At 35.1% G+C, this 17,109-nt stretch overlaps 2 protein-coding genes across 5 annotated transcripts in view; both read right to left on the reverse strand.

Annotated features, from left to right (window-relative positions):
• Positions 1–17,109, reverse strand: part of LOC111505089 (uncharacterized) — a 312,186-nt gene that overhangs the window by 259,171 nt on the left and 35,906 nt on the right. The window lies entirely within an intron of this gene.
• Positions 1–17,109, reverse strand: part of LOC111515014 (uncharacterized) — a 78,788-nt gene that overhangs the window by 21,851 nt on the left and 39,828 nt on the right. For all 4 annotated transcript variants that reach the window (XM_074179950.1, XM_074179949.1, XM_074179951.1 and 1 more), the window contains exon 2: positions 14,351–14,456. In XM_074179950.1, the coding sequence (XP_074036051.1) occupies positions 14,351–14,417 (67 nt within the window). In that variant the 5' untranslated portion in view covers positions 14,418–14,456. The remainder of the gene's footprint in view (positions 1–14,350; positions 14,457–17,109) is intronic.

The following is a 17,109-nucleotide window of genomic DNA, read 5'->3' on the forward strand; positions in this document are numbered from 1 at the left end:
TGAACAGGAAGATGAAACTGTGAGGCATGTCTTATGTGAGTGTCCGGAGTTATAGTCAATTAGAGAGTGTGTGTTCGGCTTGAGTCTTGACCTACACCTGCTGATATAAAGGAGGTGTCTTCTAGTGACCTGTCCACCTTCCTGGAAAGGACAGGATGGACACTCACCCTCTCTACTCTACAGATACAGATATGTATATATTCGATAATAATATTATCTGTGCAAACTCATCATTTCAATTATTGTGCATTTTCTAAAATAATCCCGAGAATAGTGATAATAGATTTAAAAAATACATATTGCTGCATAATAATATCTTAACTGAATTCAACCTCCACTTTTTCAATGGAAAGTAGCGACTTGTGATACATCGATAAAAATATTTCTCCGTTTCTATTCGAACCCAAAATAAAATTAACATTTGAAAAAATAATCATCAAATCAATTATATGATTGATGCAAATCATCACAATAGTCAAAAACACAACAAGATCACTTCATATTACACCACTTGGCTTCTTTTTGTAGGAATATATGAAACGTGTTGCATACAAAACTGAACCACTTGATTTAGCAGCCCAAAAAAACATATGGATGCTACTAGATCAGCTAATATCTTACAGATATTAAATAACGTTAGCATACAGTTTTATTGAAGATCAGGATGTTGCCAAGACGTTCAAAATGAATTCTATAAACTCTTTATTCTTTGCTCAAAGCTATTTTCCGTTTTTTCGGCTGTGCTCTGCAGGTACTATGCACAACGTTTCGTCTACTACTGCGGTGAACATTATCAGATACGATGAAGTAACGATCGAAGTGCTCGAGTATTTTCTGTTGTTCCCAATGCTGGTGTTTGACTCCGGTTTTGTATTATTATGGGTGGTCATGAATTGTTTTCTCTTACATGGATTACCTGACCTTGTTAGTGTACAATCAAGGACAGGTGACCAGTTTTTATTAATGTTCATTTCCTCTTTTTTATTGAAGTTAACCCTTTGTTTTTGAATTTCTATTGCATCTCAATATTCTCTAGTAATTTCGAGTTTTATTGAGTATTACTGTATCTTCGAATGAGATATTGTGGGTGCCTTGTTTTTTTGAAGCATTCTTCCTTCTTTGTTTTTCTCAATTATGAATGGTAATATCGAAAGTCAATCACTTACAAAAATAAAACTCTGTCAATGTGAAACTGGACGATAAATACAAATTGCCCAATTATTGTTTCTCTCCTCGAGCTTGTAAAGTGTATACGTGTAGGGATCATTGTAATTTGACTCCACCACTGGCACAGTCCATGAGAGTCACATCTCCCAAAGCTCCATATGAGAGGTTCGCAAAAGCTATTCGACGTGTTTCAATGAAGGACAAGAAATAACTAACAAGTTTTTACCGATAAATCAGCTCAGTGCGGCTCCTCAAGTTCTCGAGAAACTAAATATGTTATAAAATATCTTCTTTCGTTATATCTTACATCGTGACCAGAAAATGTTGTGTTTTGTGGGTGTCTGCTGTATAACTCACATATATTTATGATAAATGCTAACATATTCTCTATTTCAGATGTGGAAAAACAATGCCACAGTTACGGTCATTGTTATTTGTTTGTAAAAGTATATATGCCGGTAGTTATTTGATAACTATAGTTTTCTAATAATTTGTAGATGTATTTTTAGATTGTTTCTGAAGATGCAGACAATTCACCGGTCTCCCAGTATCATAATCTATCAAAAAATCTGAGATTCTTGTATTTAAAAAAATAATATTGGTGTCTTTGTAATAACGTAGCTCGAAAAAATATTGTTGTTGGACCAGAAGAAGAATTCGATATCCATGGTGTTTCTATGTATATGAAATTAACAAAAACAGCGTAGGTTAGGTAAAATATTGCCATTGGCCAACGTCGTGTCCTTCTATTGCAGCAATATATTGCATCTACACCTCCCTTGGTCAAATTATAATGGGCTATTATTTCCATGCATGTCAGTATCAGCATTCAAAGTTTCATCATAATGCTTAGACGACACCAAAATAACAGCTCTATTTTTTTTTGGGAACATGAGACAGACGAGTTATATCTTTCGTAAAGGCATATAAAGATGAGTCAACATTTCGGGACTTATTGGGCAAAAACTTTGGAGGAATCTCTTTTTTATTTTTTCTTCAGTGTTTCTACATATGTTGACTTTTCATTTGTAGTGAATTCACAAGCTCAATTGAGGAAAACCAATTATCAGCTGTGATATTTCTGTTATTTCCAAAGATTGGTTTCGCATGACGCATTACTGCCTGGATAGGTTTGGAATAGATAATGTCTGTATTCTTTCGATGAGGTGTAACCATCACAGGTCCAAAGTGAGTGGGTCTATTCGACCCTCCACTGTTACCCGCAAAGGTTTATTGTGGCTCACACCTATTCACACTCGACTAAAAAAACCCAGCTTCTTAACGAAGTCGATTAGTTTGTATAGTGAGTGGTCTTTCAGATCAGATGGTAAGAGTATGACTCTGCCGAACTCTAAAAACCTGATTCGGTCCCCAGCAGGGCAGGCATAAAGTATGTGCTCTGCTGTTTCATCATTTTCCAAACAGAGACGATACATACTGTCCTCCGACAGTCCGAGAATCTGCATATGACGATTCAAATGAGAGTGACCTGTAAGAAAGACATGGTATTTTATCCCTATTGTAGTCCAACAATTGTTTGGCATCAAGCTCCAGAGGGTGAATAAATGCCTTGGAGTGAACCAATCCTGGAATATTCTGCCAACAGTCCATAAATTTTCTTACCATCCAGGTATGCCAATGACAGGTTCTGGTCCGATGAAGTCGATACAGGGTAAATTTTCCCAAAATACGTATTACATTCTAAGTATACTTTAATGTTTTAGATATCCTACAGTCTTCAGCTTATCTTTGAATATTTCAACATTCAAAGCGTTTTCATGATAATATTAAGCTGCTAGGTTCAGTTTGAGCTATATACTGGACCATTCTCACATCTTTTCATTTTCTAGAGGTGGCATAGCCTCTAGATCGACACACCCCCTTCAGTTCCATTAGTAGACTTTCAATGTTGTGAGATGTCAAACAAATCAATACACAAATAGATAATAAAATGTAGATTTTTCATAAGCGAAGTCTGTTAGCGTCAAACAGTTTACCACAACAATATCAGTCATCTTTATTTACCTCACTAGTGTTATTAGGAGTGACAAATCATTCTTATGTAGTCCTAGGAACTGGTAATTGTTCTTTGGTGATAGGATGAAGTGCCCGTCGTTGCACTAGAAAAGTGCGCTAATGAACTCGCACTAGTATTCCGCAGATTATTCAACCTGGCTTACCAGGAAGGGTTTTTATTTTATGTTGGTAGATTGCTGGCCTTCCACATGAAGCCGTAAACCACCATATCCTTAAATATTTGGAAGGCTCTAACATCTTGAGCGATCATCAATATGACTTTCGGAAATAAAGATCATCAAGTGACCTTCCATCGTATGCCATCCATATTTGGAATAACGCAATCGAGAAACATGGAAAGTTGAGAGCTGTTGCGCTTGATATTTCTAAGGCCTTTGACCGTATGTTGCATGAGGGCTTTTATGACCAAGCTTCAATGTTATGGCTAATCGGATCATTTTTGTGTATGGCTTTCGAGCTTCCTGAAAGAACGTTCCCTGCAAGTGGCCATCGATGGATATCTCTCGAATACTTTTACCATCAACTCAGGTGTTCCCCAGGGATCTATATTGTCTCCAACCCTCTTTTTATTATTAGACTTATTGTGAAAAACAAGAATCCAAAATATTGCTTTGCTGATGACAGCATACATGTCTCGTCATTCCATTTGGATTTCAGGATCTAAAGGTGATTTAGAATTAGGGTGAAAGTAACCAGGTGCAATTCAATGCCATGTAAACCCAGGCATCGGTTTTCTCAAAAAAGATAAATGTTTTCCAACCGGATATAATAATGTCAGGACAGACAATTCCGCTTTCAGTTTCGATAAGTTTGTTGGGGGTTAAAATACGCGACGGTTTGTGACTGCTCATCGTTTTTATGTTCAACTCATTACACCTCGAACTTCCCTGTTCAAAAAATCTTTCATTTGGAGAACTGCGTTATGTGTCAGAAATTTCCTGAGAACGTTTTTGCAAATGAATTTAATCTACAGGGATTCAAATCCAACGTGAATCGCAATTTCGCACAGGCACCGCTCTTAGAGTGTCTTAGGAATTTTCCTGTGATGCTTGTGTTTTGTCATTAGAAAAAAAGAATGTCATCTAACTTTTTGAATCCACATCGATGGTTTTTATCTTCGATAAGCCTTTTCATCTTGATTGCGGGTTGATCATTGCTTTCTATTAATTCCTTTCAGTTATAAATTTTCATTTTTTACTGAAAAGAATGAATAGTTTTTTTTCTCACTTACATTCATGGTTGTGTCCAGATCTGGGAAAATACGCAACACATGCTTTGGTTAGGCGTTTCCCAAGAACTGAACACCACCACTTGATTTTTTTCAATTTACTGTAATTATTATTGAAGATATGCTACCATCTATTATAGACAAGAATATGTATCTGAATTGAATTAATTAATTTATACGAAACTACGAAACTTACCTGACAGCTATTTTAATTCTGAACCAGTTAAATTCCTAGGCGTTTATATTGATCCGATACTGACATGGGAAAAGCATATTGCGTACCTCTCGGGTAAACTCTCAAGAACTATCTATCTAATAAGGAATCTAGTATATAGTGTATCTCATAATGTATTAATGACAGCTTACTATAGTTTTTTTCACTCAGCTATGTCATATGCTATACTAAATTGGGGCCACTCAACCCACGCATCCAAAGCATTTAGTTTACAGCGAAAATGCATCAGAATTATAGCCCACATAGGTTACCGGGAATGTTGTCGTCAAAAGTTTATGGAACTATGTATACTTACCTTGCCATGTGTCTACATATTGGAATGTCTATTGTATATGAAACAAAATCAAAACATGTATAGTAGACATTGCGATTTACACAACTATTCTACTCGAAACAGTCAAAGAATTGTACAAAACTATTTGCGACTCTCCCGTACTAGAGACGGAACTAGCAATCATTGCATAAATATGTACAATGTCCTTCCAGAAGAAGTAAAAAACTTACCTTTCACACAGTTTAAGAACAAAATAAAACTATACCTAAAAAGAAAAGCGTTCTATAGCACTGAGGAGTACCTTCAAAATAACTTTAGGGACATGCATTAAATCACTTAATTCTTTTTAACAATGTCTGTTCATCATTTTTTTTATATCTGTAAGTGTTAGTTGTCAAGTATACTTGTTTATATGCATTTATTGTAAATTTTTATCTAATAACGTATTTTTTTTTTCTTTTCTTTTCGACTTGTGTAAATACTACTGTATATTAGCATCAATAAATGATTATTATTATTATTATATTATTATTATTTATTGATTGATTGATAGAGTGTCAAACAGAAAGACTTGGGGTTACTTGCAATTTGGATCTGCAGATGAGAAAGGTCGGACAAATACAAAAACTCATGATGAATAAACGAAAAGATATTTCTGACCCTGGTGAATGAAACAGAAATTTGGAAGTGCAGATTCCTTGCTATTGCCTATATATTCTAATATTCTCGCTGATTCGAGCGTACATATGAGCCCAAAGTTCGATCTGAGATCATTATGTCTCGAAATAATCTTGTTGTAAGTAATGAGAAAAACTTCATCTCCATATATCTCCTCCACATACCGAAAACTACAATATCAATAAGACGCCACCAATGAGGTTGATAAAAGACTGAACCCACGAAAATTCATAATGACCGCGGCATCCAAAAGCGGTCCTTTTGGCTGAAGAACAAGATTCGTCTTTTGCCTTTCCCTATTGCTTTCATTGCAAGCTCAAAAATGAAGGCTTCGTTATCAAACACCAGGAAGTGCAGCATGAACTTATCACAGGTTTCATCAGTAGTACTAGACAGAACTACGATTGTATTGTTGGATACAACTGTCCTTGAAGATCAAAGCTGAGTATGAAAGCACATGGATTTCTCAGTCTGTATAACAATAATGCAGTCAGATCGCTAGACATTTCACCATTATCCTCAAAATCAGTTCTTCATAACTGATACTGTTCTTTTTGCAAGTTTTCCAACCTTTCCTGATGATACAGATGTATTTCCTAGCCAGTATTCCTAGTTGTCTTATGAACAATTTGGAAAATCTAACTTCAATAATAACTGATTATCAATGATTCAAATTCAAGTTTTATTGGTGATTCCAAGCAATTTCCAAAACTTTGTTCGGGGTGATGTAGGGGGAGGGGGAATAGCGCTCACTGGGTAATGGCGCCCACCTCTATAATTCTGTTCAAATGGAAAGTAGTAAAACACCATGTTTCATTTGCGGTCGCGCTGATCTAATTTTTGTTCAGGTGTTTTTTGTCGGTAAGCCCAAAATTTATGCTTATTTAAATCTCAATTTTACTATTCTGACAATAAGACTATTCTATTTTATGATAATGCAATCACTTTTCAACAATTGTGTATGTTTTTTTTTATTTCAAATTTATTCTAAAACAACCGTTTGGTGTAATATCGTTCATTTGAGTGCCATTACCCCTCAGTGATTTATATTTTTATTGTTGTAGATATGCCAAGAAATCGTCACAGGACCACCGCTGAAGCGGCTTGGATCGAAGAAGACCTTCAAACTGCTGAAACTGCGATTGTAGGAGGTTTGTCGAAAAGAAAAGCCGCAAAACAATATAACATACCATTTACTACTTTGTGGGATCGACTAAAAAATGTAAACATGAGCAACCCAAGACTAAGACGCAAGTCTGTTTTCACCCAAGAGCAAGAAACTGAAATTGCTGAAGAAGTTAAGTTGCTAGGTTCGTTATGCTACGGACTCAGTGTCGCAGATTGGCATAAACTTGTTTTTGAATATATTGAGCTCAACAATATCAAAAACAATTTTCATCAAAGTAGCAAAACAACCGGATTGGGTTGGATACACGCCTTTATGAGACGCAATCCTTCAGGTTCTGTTTAAAAAAAATCTGTTTAAAATCTGTTTTTCCGTCAACCAGCTGCCGCACGCCTACGAAAGACAACCCTCAGAAGTCGAAACTTGTGCGAGCTAAGGATAAACAAGGTCTTACCTTTTAACTTGTGATTCCTAACACGCAAATCTGATGGTACAAGCTTAAATAGAATTTCTGCTCTCAACAAAAAATAAATAACCCATTTCTAAGATAAACTAGGCGACTCAATGGAAAAACAAGTTTATTCCCAACATCATTTACAATGTTGACGAAACAGGTATTACCACGATTACAGACCCTGGAAATGTGCTTTCAATTTTTGCAAGGAAATCCACAACACAATGCTTATCATTCCACCACACCCAGTTCTCACAGAACACAGCCGCTGGATGTGTCATTTTATGGGCCGCTGGAAGCTGCCTGTATAGGCAGCTATACTATAGGCATGAATGCACACATTTAATGTCTAAAATAACTCCATATGATGCGGCAGGTCTTTTCAATAAAGCATACGTACAAGTTGCGAATGTAAGTAAAGCCGAATATTTTCACTGATCAAGATTTTTTGGTAGCGTAGCAGAATCGGAACAAATTGCTGAAAACCTAGACCCAAATGTTCAGAATTTTGAAAATGCGTAGTCTGATGGTCTGGCAATAATTCCAGGACATACATCAAATATGGATCACTGCCCTGGATCTGTTTTGACAGTTGCTTGTAACCAAGAACTTGTTGATGTGCAAAAAACTTCGGTATCCTTGCTGCTATAGCAACGACGTCAAATATTGCACCATCTTCTTAGCCAGGCCAAAAAAAAGCGAAAACAACATGCTACCACATTAACTGCGACTCCTATGAAAATTATTTTAGAGAATGAAGATTGGAAAAGATGATAAATCAAGACCAAAAAAAGTTGGCAATGAAAAGAACAAATATTTGAAAGAGAAATCTTGCAAGAGAAACATTTTAGAAGAAATTTCTTCAGAGAGTGAAGATGAAGAGCACCTTTGCAACGTTCAAAGTGATGACGAAATTAATGTGGATGATTGAATTTATAACAAATGTATTATTTGCGAATAGTTTGGAAAAAATAACGAGTTGCAGTATCGTTGCACCATCTGCTGACTGTGGGCTCATGCTGTATGTTCAGAATGAGATTCGCTAGATTGATACATCTGTGATTTATGTATCCAGAAATGAAATATAACGTTGATCTCATTACCCGTATACTGATCGGTATAACACAAAGTCAGGGGCAATAAACATGTATTTTTTTAAATGTTTTTTTACTACTAATAGGTCAAAGATATATGCTTTTGTTGTTGAATTGTTGATTACTTGATAACTGAAGACTTTGTTCCTTTCCTTAATTTTGATTATTTTGATAATTAAAAAAATACACCATAAGTGACCGCCATTCCCCCTCCCTACCCTAGGCCCTAGGTGCATACTCAAAACAAAATATTCTGAATCTGGAACGAAATAGTGTTTGTCCATTGTGATATCTCTAAATTTGAAAGCGATCAAATTCATTTTCAACTACGCACGCCCATGCTTGTAGTGATTGATTTGATGAGGATATCAGCAAATTTCACTTGCTAATTTGTATTCATTAACGTCTCATCCCATATTTCATTTAGTTCAACAAACTGTTATAAAAATGTCAAGGTTGTTCTCAGAACTTTTTTAATGACAGCTTCCGATTATATAGGGGAATATATGGAGGCAAAACGAGTTTTCTATATATCTCTAGGCTGATTTTCTCAACGATGGTGTATTTGTTTTTTTTTTCTTCGCGATGCTGGTGCTTCATGTCAGATAAATATTAATGCAACACTGATTACCTATCTTCAGAGCAGCGCTGGGGACACTATTTATGCATGTCTCTTCAAATACCTATTAATTGAAATCATCTGTATATACCAAGGGAGCTGAATACTCATACTGGGGAAAAAGTTATGGGAATGAAATGAATGAACATTAAGTCATTAATTTCTCCATTCGGTACAGAGTAAAAATATAAATTATTACTATAAAAGAAAAGGGAAAAGAACACTTCCGTAAAATGTCATCCATTGCGAAGATTCCTGCATATGATATAACATAGTAATATCAGAATAGAACCCATTATTTTCAAACATTTGAAAGATCGAAAGACATTGATAGTCAAACAAAATAAACTTCATGGGAAACGCTACCTCACAAGTATCAGCGTCTTACATTCGGTGAAGAAAGCTCAACAATTCTTAAAAGTATTTAAATAAAAAACAGTAAAATCAAATTTAGTCTTGCAGAGACAGAAATCTATTGAAATTATGATATAAGATGATGCTTTTCAATTCTGTATGAAATCACGAAAACTACTGTGACTTAGAGAAGGTGATTTTGACAGAAGACAATGTGGACTTTGTGAAGAAAATTGCATATGAGAATTCTTAACTATATCTTTAGAATAATATGTAACACAAAAGTTCTGTTCAGATACAAACTGCGAAAACTTTTTATGAGGGTGTATATTAATAACAATTTCACTTATAGAAAAAGGTTTTAATCTCAAGGTGCATCCTGGATTTTCGGGAGAAAAAGCTAATTTTCAACTTATCATTCCAGTCACATCCCTGTGAAACTACGACTATTCGATACTCGAAGAAATAAATATGTCGTAGTAAATGATATGGTGCACACTTAAAGTTGACGGCACTCTCAAAGCCAAAAATACCAAAACATGGAAATGAACCGGTTGCGAACTAGTCCACGTGGACTGTAGAATTGGCGGTTCGTATTGGATGATTTTTTTACTAACCGAGTTTTATGATTGGCTGAAGAGTCATAAAATTAAATTTGAAGTCATGTTACGGGACGAATAGAAATCGGGGAATGCGGGGATGGTTATCGCCGTCGTGTCATCAATATTCAGTTCAGGAACTGATCGCGATTTGAGTGATGAAATTCGATATTGGTACAGTTATAATTACTTAAAAATTTTGTTATCTGTTCAAAATGTGGCATCTTTGGACAAATACTAATATTAATAACGAGTGTGATAACAACGCATACTTTTTCCAGTGTATTGATTCCAATAGCGATGGTGAACAATGCGAAAAAGAGATACCAGTGAAAAAGATTCGGATGCATTTCAATATTGAAACACAGAGAGTAAATTTCAATGTATATAAGAATCTACATATCAAGTTTGGTTTCGAGGAAAACAAACTATTACAAGCAACAAACCTTATGAACGCAAGACTTGATGTGATAAAGGAAAACCAAAACCTTTAGATGTTCATCTGATAAAATCATTGAAAAAAACAATATACGACTGTTACAAAAGCACTGAGATTCTCAAAACTGAAATCATAAGGAAGAAATTGAATAATTTCGGCTATGTGAACTGCTGTGACAAAAATCTTCAGAATTGGATAAAGAAACTAGGATTTGGATTTGAAACAACAAACAAAAAAGGAGCTGTTCGAAGGTTGCACTATATCGTTTACTTGAACTATACCAACACAGTGACAGTTCGGTAAAATCATTACAGCTAAGGAAATCCACTTTTTGAAAGGAAAGTATTCCTCTGGAAGTTCCCTACTTCTAATGAATCGATGAAAGAGTTAAAAAATAAAATTGAGTCATATTTTCAAAAAAAGCTATAAATGTCTTAGTCCTTGGTATATATTAACATTATAAACATCAGCGACTTCGCCATTTTATATAATATTTCTTGGAATGCTAATTGATATTTGAGACGAACGAAATAGGGTACAGATGAATTCGTATACTAACTTCAAAGTAATTTGTAGGTATCTTGTATATCCATGGTTCTTGATTGTTTTTTATTGTTTTATTGTCAGGTCTATGTGTTCACAGAGTAGAAAAAGAAAGCGAAAACCTTTCTTTCCCAAAGTTGAATCACTTTAAAAATTTTGTGGTGTTATAGCTTTCCATCTCAATATTTTTATTTACTCTCAGGTTTCAATGGAAATCCAAACTTCTAACATTTAACATCGCTATCCACAAAATGATATTTGTTATGGTTTTCTCGATAACAAATGAAAGAACGTTAGTTTTTTAAAATATCTTCTAATCGAAATACTACACCAACTCAATATTAGGAGTTGAAATGTTTATCCAGATGATTTTGAAAATCATCCATCTTGTTCTTTGGTACCTACCGAAAATACAGTTTGTTCGACTATTACTATCATCATTATCAAAACACACTGAAAGATTCATAATACCAATCAGAATTTATTGAAATCGTATCTATGAAAATCATTGAAACACCAAGAATGAATGAAATTTTGATAGTTTCTAGCTTCATTCCAAAACAAGACAAAAAATTAAGTTACACCGAAAAGTCCCTGAAACTAAAAAATATATAAAGCAAAGATCCTCAACTTATCTCGACCCAAAATTATACGTACTATTAAAACAATAGTTATGCATAAGTTCATGAATACTGGGAAACTCTTTTATCGTCTGCAGAACAAATATTAACATTTTATCATATCTGCTTTCATAACTATTTCGTTATGAGTTACTGTACTTCAGTGTTGGAGTTTAAAATCTGTCTAAAATCTGTTTTTTCGTTAATCAGCCCATACGAACGACAACTCTCAGGAGTTGAGTTGTCATAATAATATTGAAATTCAAAGCTGAATTGGCCAAAATGAATATTTTCAACCAACACACATTTTCTTTTCTTTTCTTCAATTCACTTTTCGAATATAGTTTCAGATGTCGATATATGAAATTATCACTTTCTATATCATTATGGTTGAAACTTATAATTTCCAAAGAGAAATAAAAAACTTCAGTAAATCAAATAATTTGGAAAAACCAAAGAACATGAACTATTATGGATTGATAGATTAGATAATTTTTACTTTCAGATTAATTTTCATGTATTCCATTCAGAAAGAATATACAGAGTGAGCAATCAAAAACATACCACAGAACTGCCAGAAAAAGAAATTTTCGAAAAAATTCAAAAACACGTCGAATTCGATTTCGGGGAGAACAAGTTTAGACTTGTAATGCATTGTCACCCCAATTTTTTCACAGTTATTGGAGAGGACTTGCCACTGAAAACTGATCCATGCCTTTGAAAGATATAGAGTTTTGTAATGTCAACAATACGTATCAAAGCTATCCCATTTATCTAAATGTTATATGAAATCCTTCGTAAAAATTTGCAGTTTTTGCCGTTCAGCGAAAATCATGTTTTTGCTTGCGAAAAAAATTAGATAGGCATAGTACCTCATGTGAGTTGTGCAGAAGTATTTGAAAATTATTTTGTCATTCATCAATTACGGAAGAAAGTGCAGATTATTGAATTTCATTTTGGAAACAAAATCGGATTGCTGACCTAATGAACCAACGGTGCCATAACACACATTTTTTTGGAAACATTATTCATGAATTCGAGACAAAATTTTGCAAAACTGCTGATTTGAACTGAAAAGCAGGGTGAAAATTGATACATAATGAAAATATCGAGATATGGGGATGAATCGCAATGATAATGAATTCATTACAACTTGCCTGCAATGGGTGACGTTAGTGGCACCTCATTCCAAGAATTGTGTATCCGTGTCCAAAGGATGTATAACTTTGAGCCCAATCAGTGTTACTAATGCAATTTTCGAGATACCGGATGACCTCTCGAAGGAAGCCTTGAAACGGTAATGGTGAGCTCTAGGAGATGGACCTCATTTCTCTTAGGATCCCTTGATCACCATGAGGTAATCGTATAATTCGCCCCTGAGTTCTACAGAAGGAATGGATGTCGATTGAATGACCCCAACTGTCTTCCTTAGAACATCAGATCAAGAGCGAGAGCTTCTCAGGTTTTCAATTTTTGTTCCTGTTAACGAATCTGGGACACTAGGTGGTGCAGCTAGAAAGCAACTTATCGCCTCCTCGCTAGCTGGATAATGAAGTAATGAAGTCAAGTAATGATTAAGTCAAACCAGTGGCTGAATCTAATGTACATGTTGTCTCGCAGATACCCTTATAGGGGAAGTTTGCTGTGGTCGTTGAGGTGAGAATCTTCTACCTTTCAGTAGATGGTCTACAGATACGTTTTCAGAGCTACACTTCTCAGCCTGGATGGCTACAGGTGATCTGAGAATATCAGGAAAGCGTTTTCTGGTTTCTGGATGCAGTTATGAGAAGGTGTCCCCCTGAAAGGTATCACACGATGGTATCACCTGACTGGATCAGGTTTTCAAGATATGGCGAACTAACCTTGTCAGATGACCTGAAAGATCACTCAGCAAATGAAGAGATCGGCTTCCTTGAGAAGTTTTATTTATTTGATCAAAAATACCAGCTCAGTTTTTTTTTTTGTTTTTTTTTTCGTCCTGGAAATTCAACAGGTGATTTTTATCACTTCAAAATGCCATTCGACCCAGCTCTCACCAATATCATGAAGAATGAATATCCATAGTTGAAGAAAAAAATATGTTTCAACAAAACGGTGCTCCTCCAAATCACTCACAAAATGTGCGTAATTATTCAAACGACAAAACTTAAGATCGCTGGAAAAATGACGAAGGAGTGCAATTAAGCAGACTCCTCGACTTGAAAGACGTTTATATTTTTGGGACACTCGAAAACCAAGTGTATCGCACTCCATCTGACTCACTGGAAAAGATGAGAACACGAATCATTCATGTTTGGGAAATGTTCCAAAACGTACAATGGTTTGAATATAACTAATATTATTGCATGGGGGTTAATGCATAACATTCAAATGTTTTTAGGTGAAATCTACCTAACTTAACTAAACGAATATTGACGTTTCAAAGCTCGCTATCTTTCCAACGAGTTAACAAATTTCCAGTAACGAACCAGAAATAGATACTAACTTTTCAATGAGTTATCACTCGACCTCTATTTCTATTTGGACAAAATTAGGGAAGACATTTGTGAATGTTGAAAATTTTTGCGATGATTTTACGGACAGAACTTGCCCCCCTATCAACAAAACCATGTTTTTATATTTCCGAAAAGTTCTTTTCCAGGCAGTTAAGTCTTGTGATGAGTTTTGACTCACCATGTATATTAAAAAATCTGCATTCTTTTTCATTCTTGAAAAATTATCCAATACCATATCTTAACCAAAAAGAAGAGCATTTATGTGAAAGCAATAATCAATCGGGCCAAAGATTCTTTTTCTCTAGACTTGGCAACTTCTAAGTGTATATTTATCTCGAAACAAAACCTGTACTATGAACCTTGAAGGCTGTATTATTGTCATGCTTACCTTCGGAATAAGTAGTTGACACGCATACTATCGATATAAAGAGTACTGTGACTCTGTGAATCTCCATCGTGAAACGTTCCTAGTTACACCACCTCATTTGTTTTATCTGAAACAAAAACATCAAAATTATTCTTCTTACTCGATGTATGATAAAAATAACGATAATGATAATAATAATGATAATGAATCTCAAAATCATGTCGTTTTGCCGCACTGAGGCCGGACTTAGCACTCAGGCACTCAGCTGGACAAATGCAGAAGGCTGTCATTCTTGGCTCACTGTGCTTGCTCAGGGCACATGATTCTCGAACCTACTGATCACTTATCCCACGGTGTGGGGAGTGGTCGTTGGTTGATAATACTGGTGAGCCCTTCTGAATGTTTTGAAATTCGAATATCTTCATGACGGAATGGTACTTGATGGAGCCTGTAAAGTCGTCAGGAGTTCTTCTTTGCATGGTCCGCGAAAATGAGACAGGAGGCACTGGAGCATTTATCTTTCTCACAGCTGCCCGAGTGGTTGACGAACTTGGTTTAGTTTTTCACAATGAACGAGGTGAAAAGAGTACTTAATTTCTGCGACTACACAAAGACAAGTAAATGCATGCGGTCTTCTTTAGTAACATTGAAGATGTTGGCTTATCAAAGCGCCTAACCCTCCATTTCTTCAGTCGGAAAGTAAGAGGTTCATCATGGCCCGCCAGGATGGTGTCTTCAAATCCTAAGTCTACCGCAGTCTCATGATGGGTATAGAGGTTCCTAAGACAAGATGCAGGGCCTGCTGCGAGGCGTCCAAGACCGTTCTAATTATTGGAGTCCTTGGTGGAATAATGTTGTCTCTACTCTCGAGTCTCAAAATCATATTGATTTGCTGTTTCAAATCAGAAGTTTCGACTGGACGAATGCAAATGCAGATGAATGAGGACTGGAAATCCGAGCTCCGGGAATAAAAATAATGGTAATAGACGTAATAATTCAATCGATTTTGATCATACAAATTAAATATTAAATACAAATATTATTATAAACACATATATAATATCTTAGACACAAATGATTCTGTGATGCACTGTTTAGAACCTTTGGTTTAGTAATGAATATCACTGGAGTTTTTTCCCAACACCAAACCGTTATTTTAACACCTCGACACGTGTTTTAATCACCAAGTGATAATCTTCAAGAGGAAGATCAAACTGATCTTCCTCTTGAAGAGGTGCTGAAAAAAACTCCAGTAATATTCATAATATACAAATGATTCTACAATTTATGACCGATTAAAATAAAATTATGACCGTTTGAGACGATCCCATATTATTTCTTTATGAAGAATATCAAACATTTTGTCCCAAAAAGGTTAATTCGGATATATATTTTTCGGACTGGCGAAATGAATAAAACGGGGTTCCTCTGATCAAATTAAAACATTGAAATTATCTTATTATGCTGGACATTGTACTTTACTGAACACTCCTGGCCATAATGTATTTTTACAAACAAAATTTACAACGAATTAGTTCCAATCTTCCACTGTCATTATTAGTTTTCAATGTTACTGTAGTGACGTATTCAAAAAACACACTTTGATGTGAGATTTCCACTTAAAAGTTCACAAAATCGCAACACGTGTTCCGCATTACAATAGTATATTCGGGCTTCACAATACGTCTTCAATATTTAAAATTACGGAAAAGTGGTGAAAAACATGCTTTTGAATTTGGAAAACCAACTATTTCGCGAGAACCAAGAGGGTATTGTGACAACCGAATATGCTATTGTATAGCGAAACACGTGTCGCCGTTTTGTGAACTTCCAAGTGAAAATCTCATATCAAAGTATGTTTTTTGAATACGTTATAATGGATTTTTATCGATCAGTTCTATCATATATTACTGTAGTGAAAATGACGTGAATGCAATATTGATAAATCAACTGCATATTTCCACAGACGTCATTATCTTTTCCAACGATATGACGTGAAAAAACTGAAATTAATTATCGACAGAATTAATTCCAACGGGGTTTCTCAAGCTGTTGTCGGTAATGAAAAATAAAGCAACACGTTCATTTTACCCATCGTACGTTTGAATCAAGCTGTGCATAGCAACTTTTTGCATCTAATTGAAAACCAGGGGACGCATACAATTAATGCAATTGATTAATAAATTAAATGTACATGTCAGCCGTATTAGCCGGCAGACGTCCATATCGTTGCATTTTCTGATTTTGTATGCATTTCATGCCGTCAGTTTTTTTCATTAAGAATTGTTTTAGATTCCAATAGAAGGTGTTGGTTTCTTCATATTGTTTCTTCAATATTCATTTTCGAAGCTGAAACATAAAAATGCTTAGCCGGATCATACTTACAGAATGTCGGTTTTAGTTGAATTTCAACAGTTCGAAAGTTCTCATATTTCTATACAATTTAACATTTGTCAGTTTCTGTGCATTCCATTGTTGATAATGTTCACTTGTTTTTTATCAAATCTACCGTAAATAATTTTAGAGCAGTTTGAGTGACTCATTATGTTAATTTTAATATCTGGAGTTCTTGTGGTATGAGTAAGTTCAGAAGACGTTGTTATAACAATCCAAATTAGTTTTGCCACACGTGCTACATGTGTATGTGTTTAAGAATTGTAGAAGAATAATAGTATATTGAAATGTTCTTGGATGGAAATGAAAAAGCTTGAGCTCCTGATTGTCTTTGAATATTCAAAATTACGGAAAGTGTTGGAAGAAGAAAGTGCTTTTCAATTTGG

Source organism: Leptinotarsa decemlineata, unplaced genomic scaffold, assembly GCF_025532065.1.
Source record: "Leptinotarsa decemlineata unplaced genomic scaffold, Ldec_3_MD MMD2_tig00026282_RagTag_RagTag, whole genome shotgun sequence".
In the NCBI taxonomy this organism is placed as follows: Eukaryota; Metazoa; Arthropoda; class Insecta; order Coleoptera; family Chrysomelidae; genus Leptinotarsa; species Leptinotarsa decemlineata.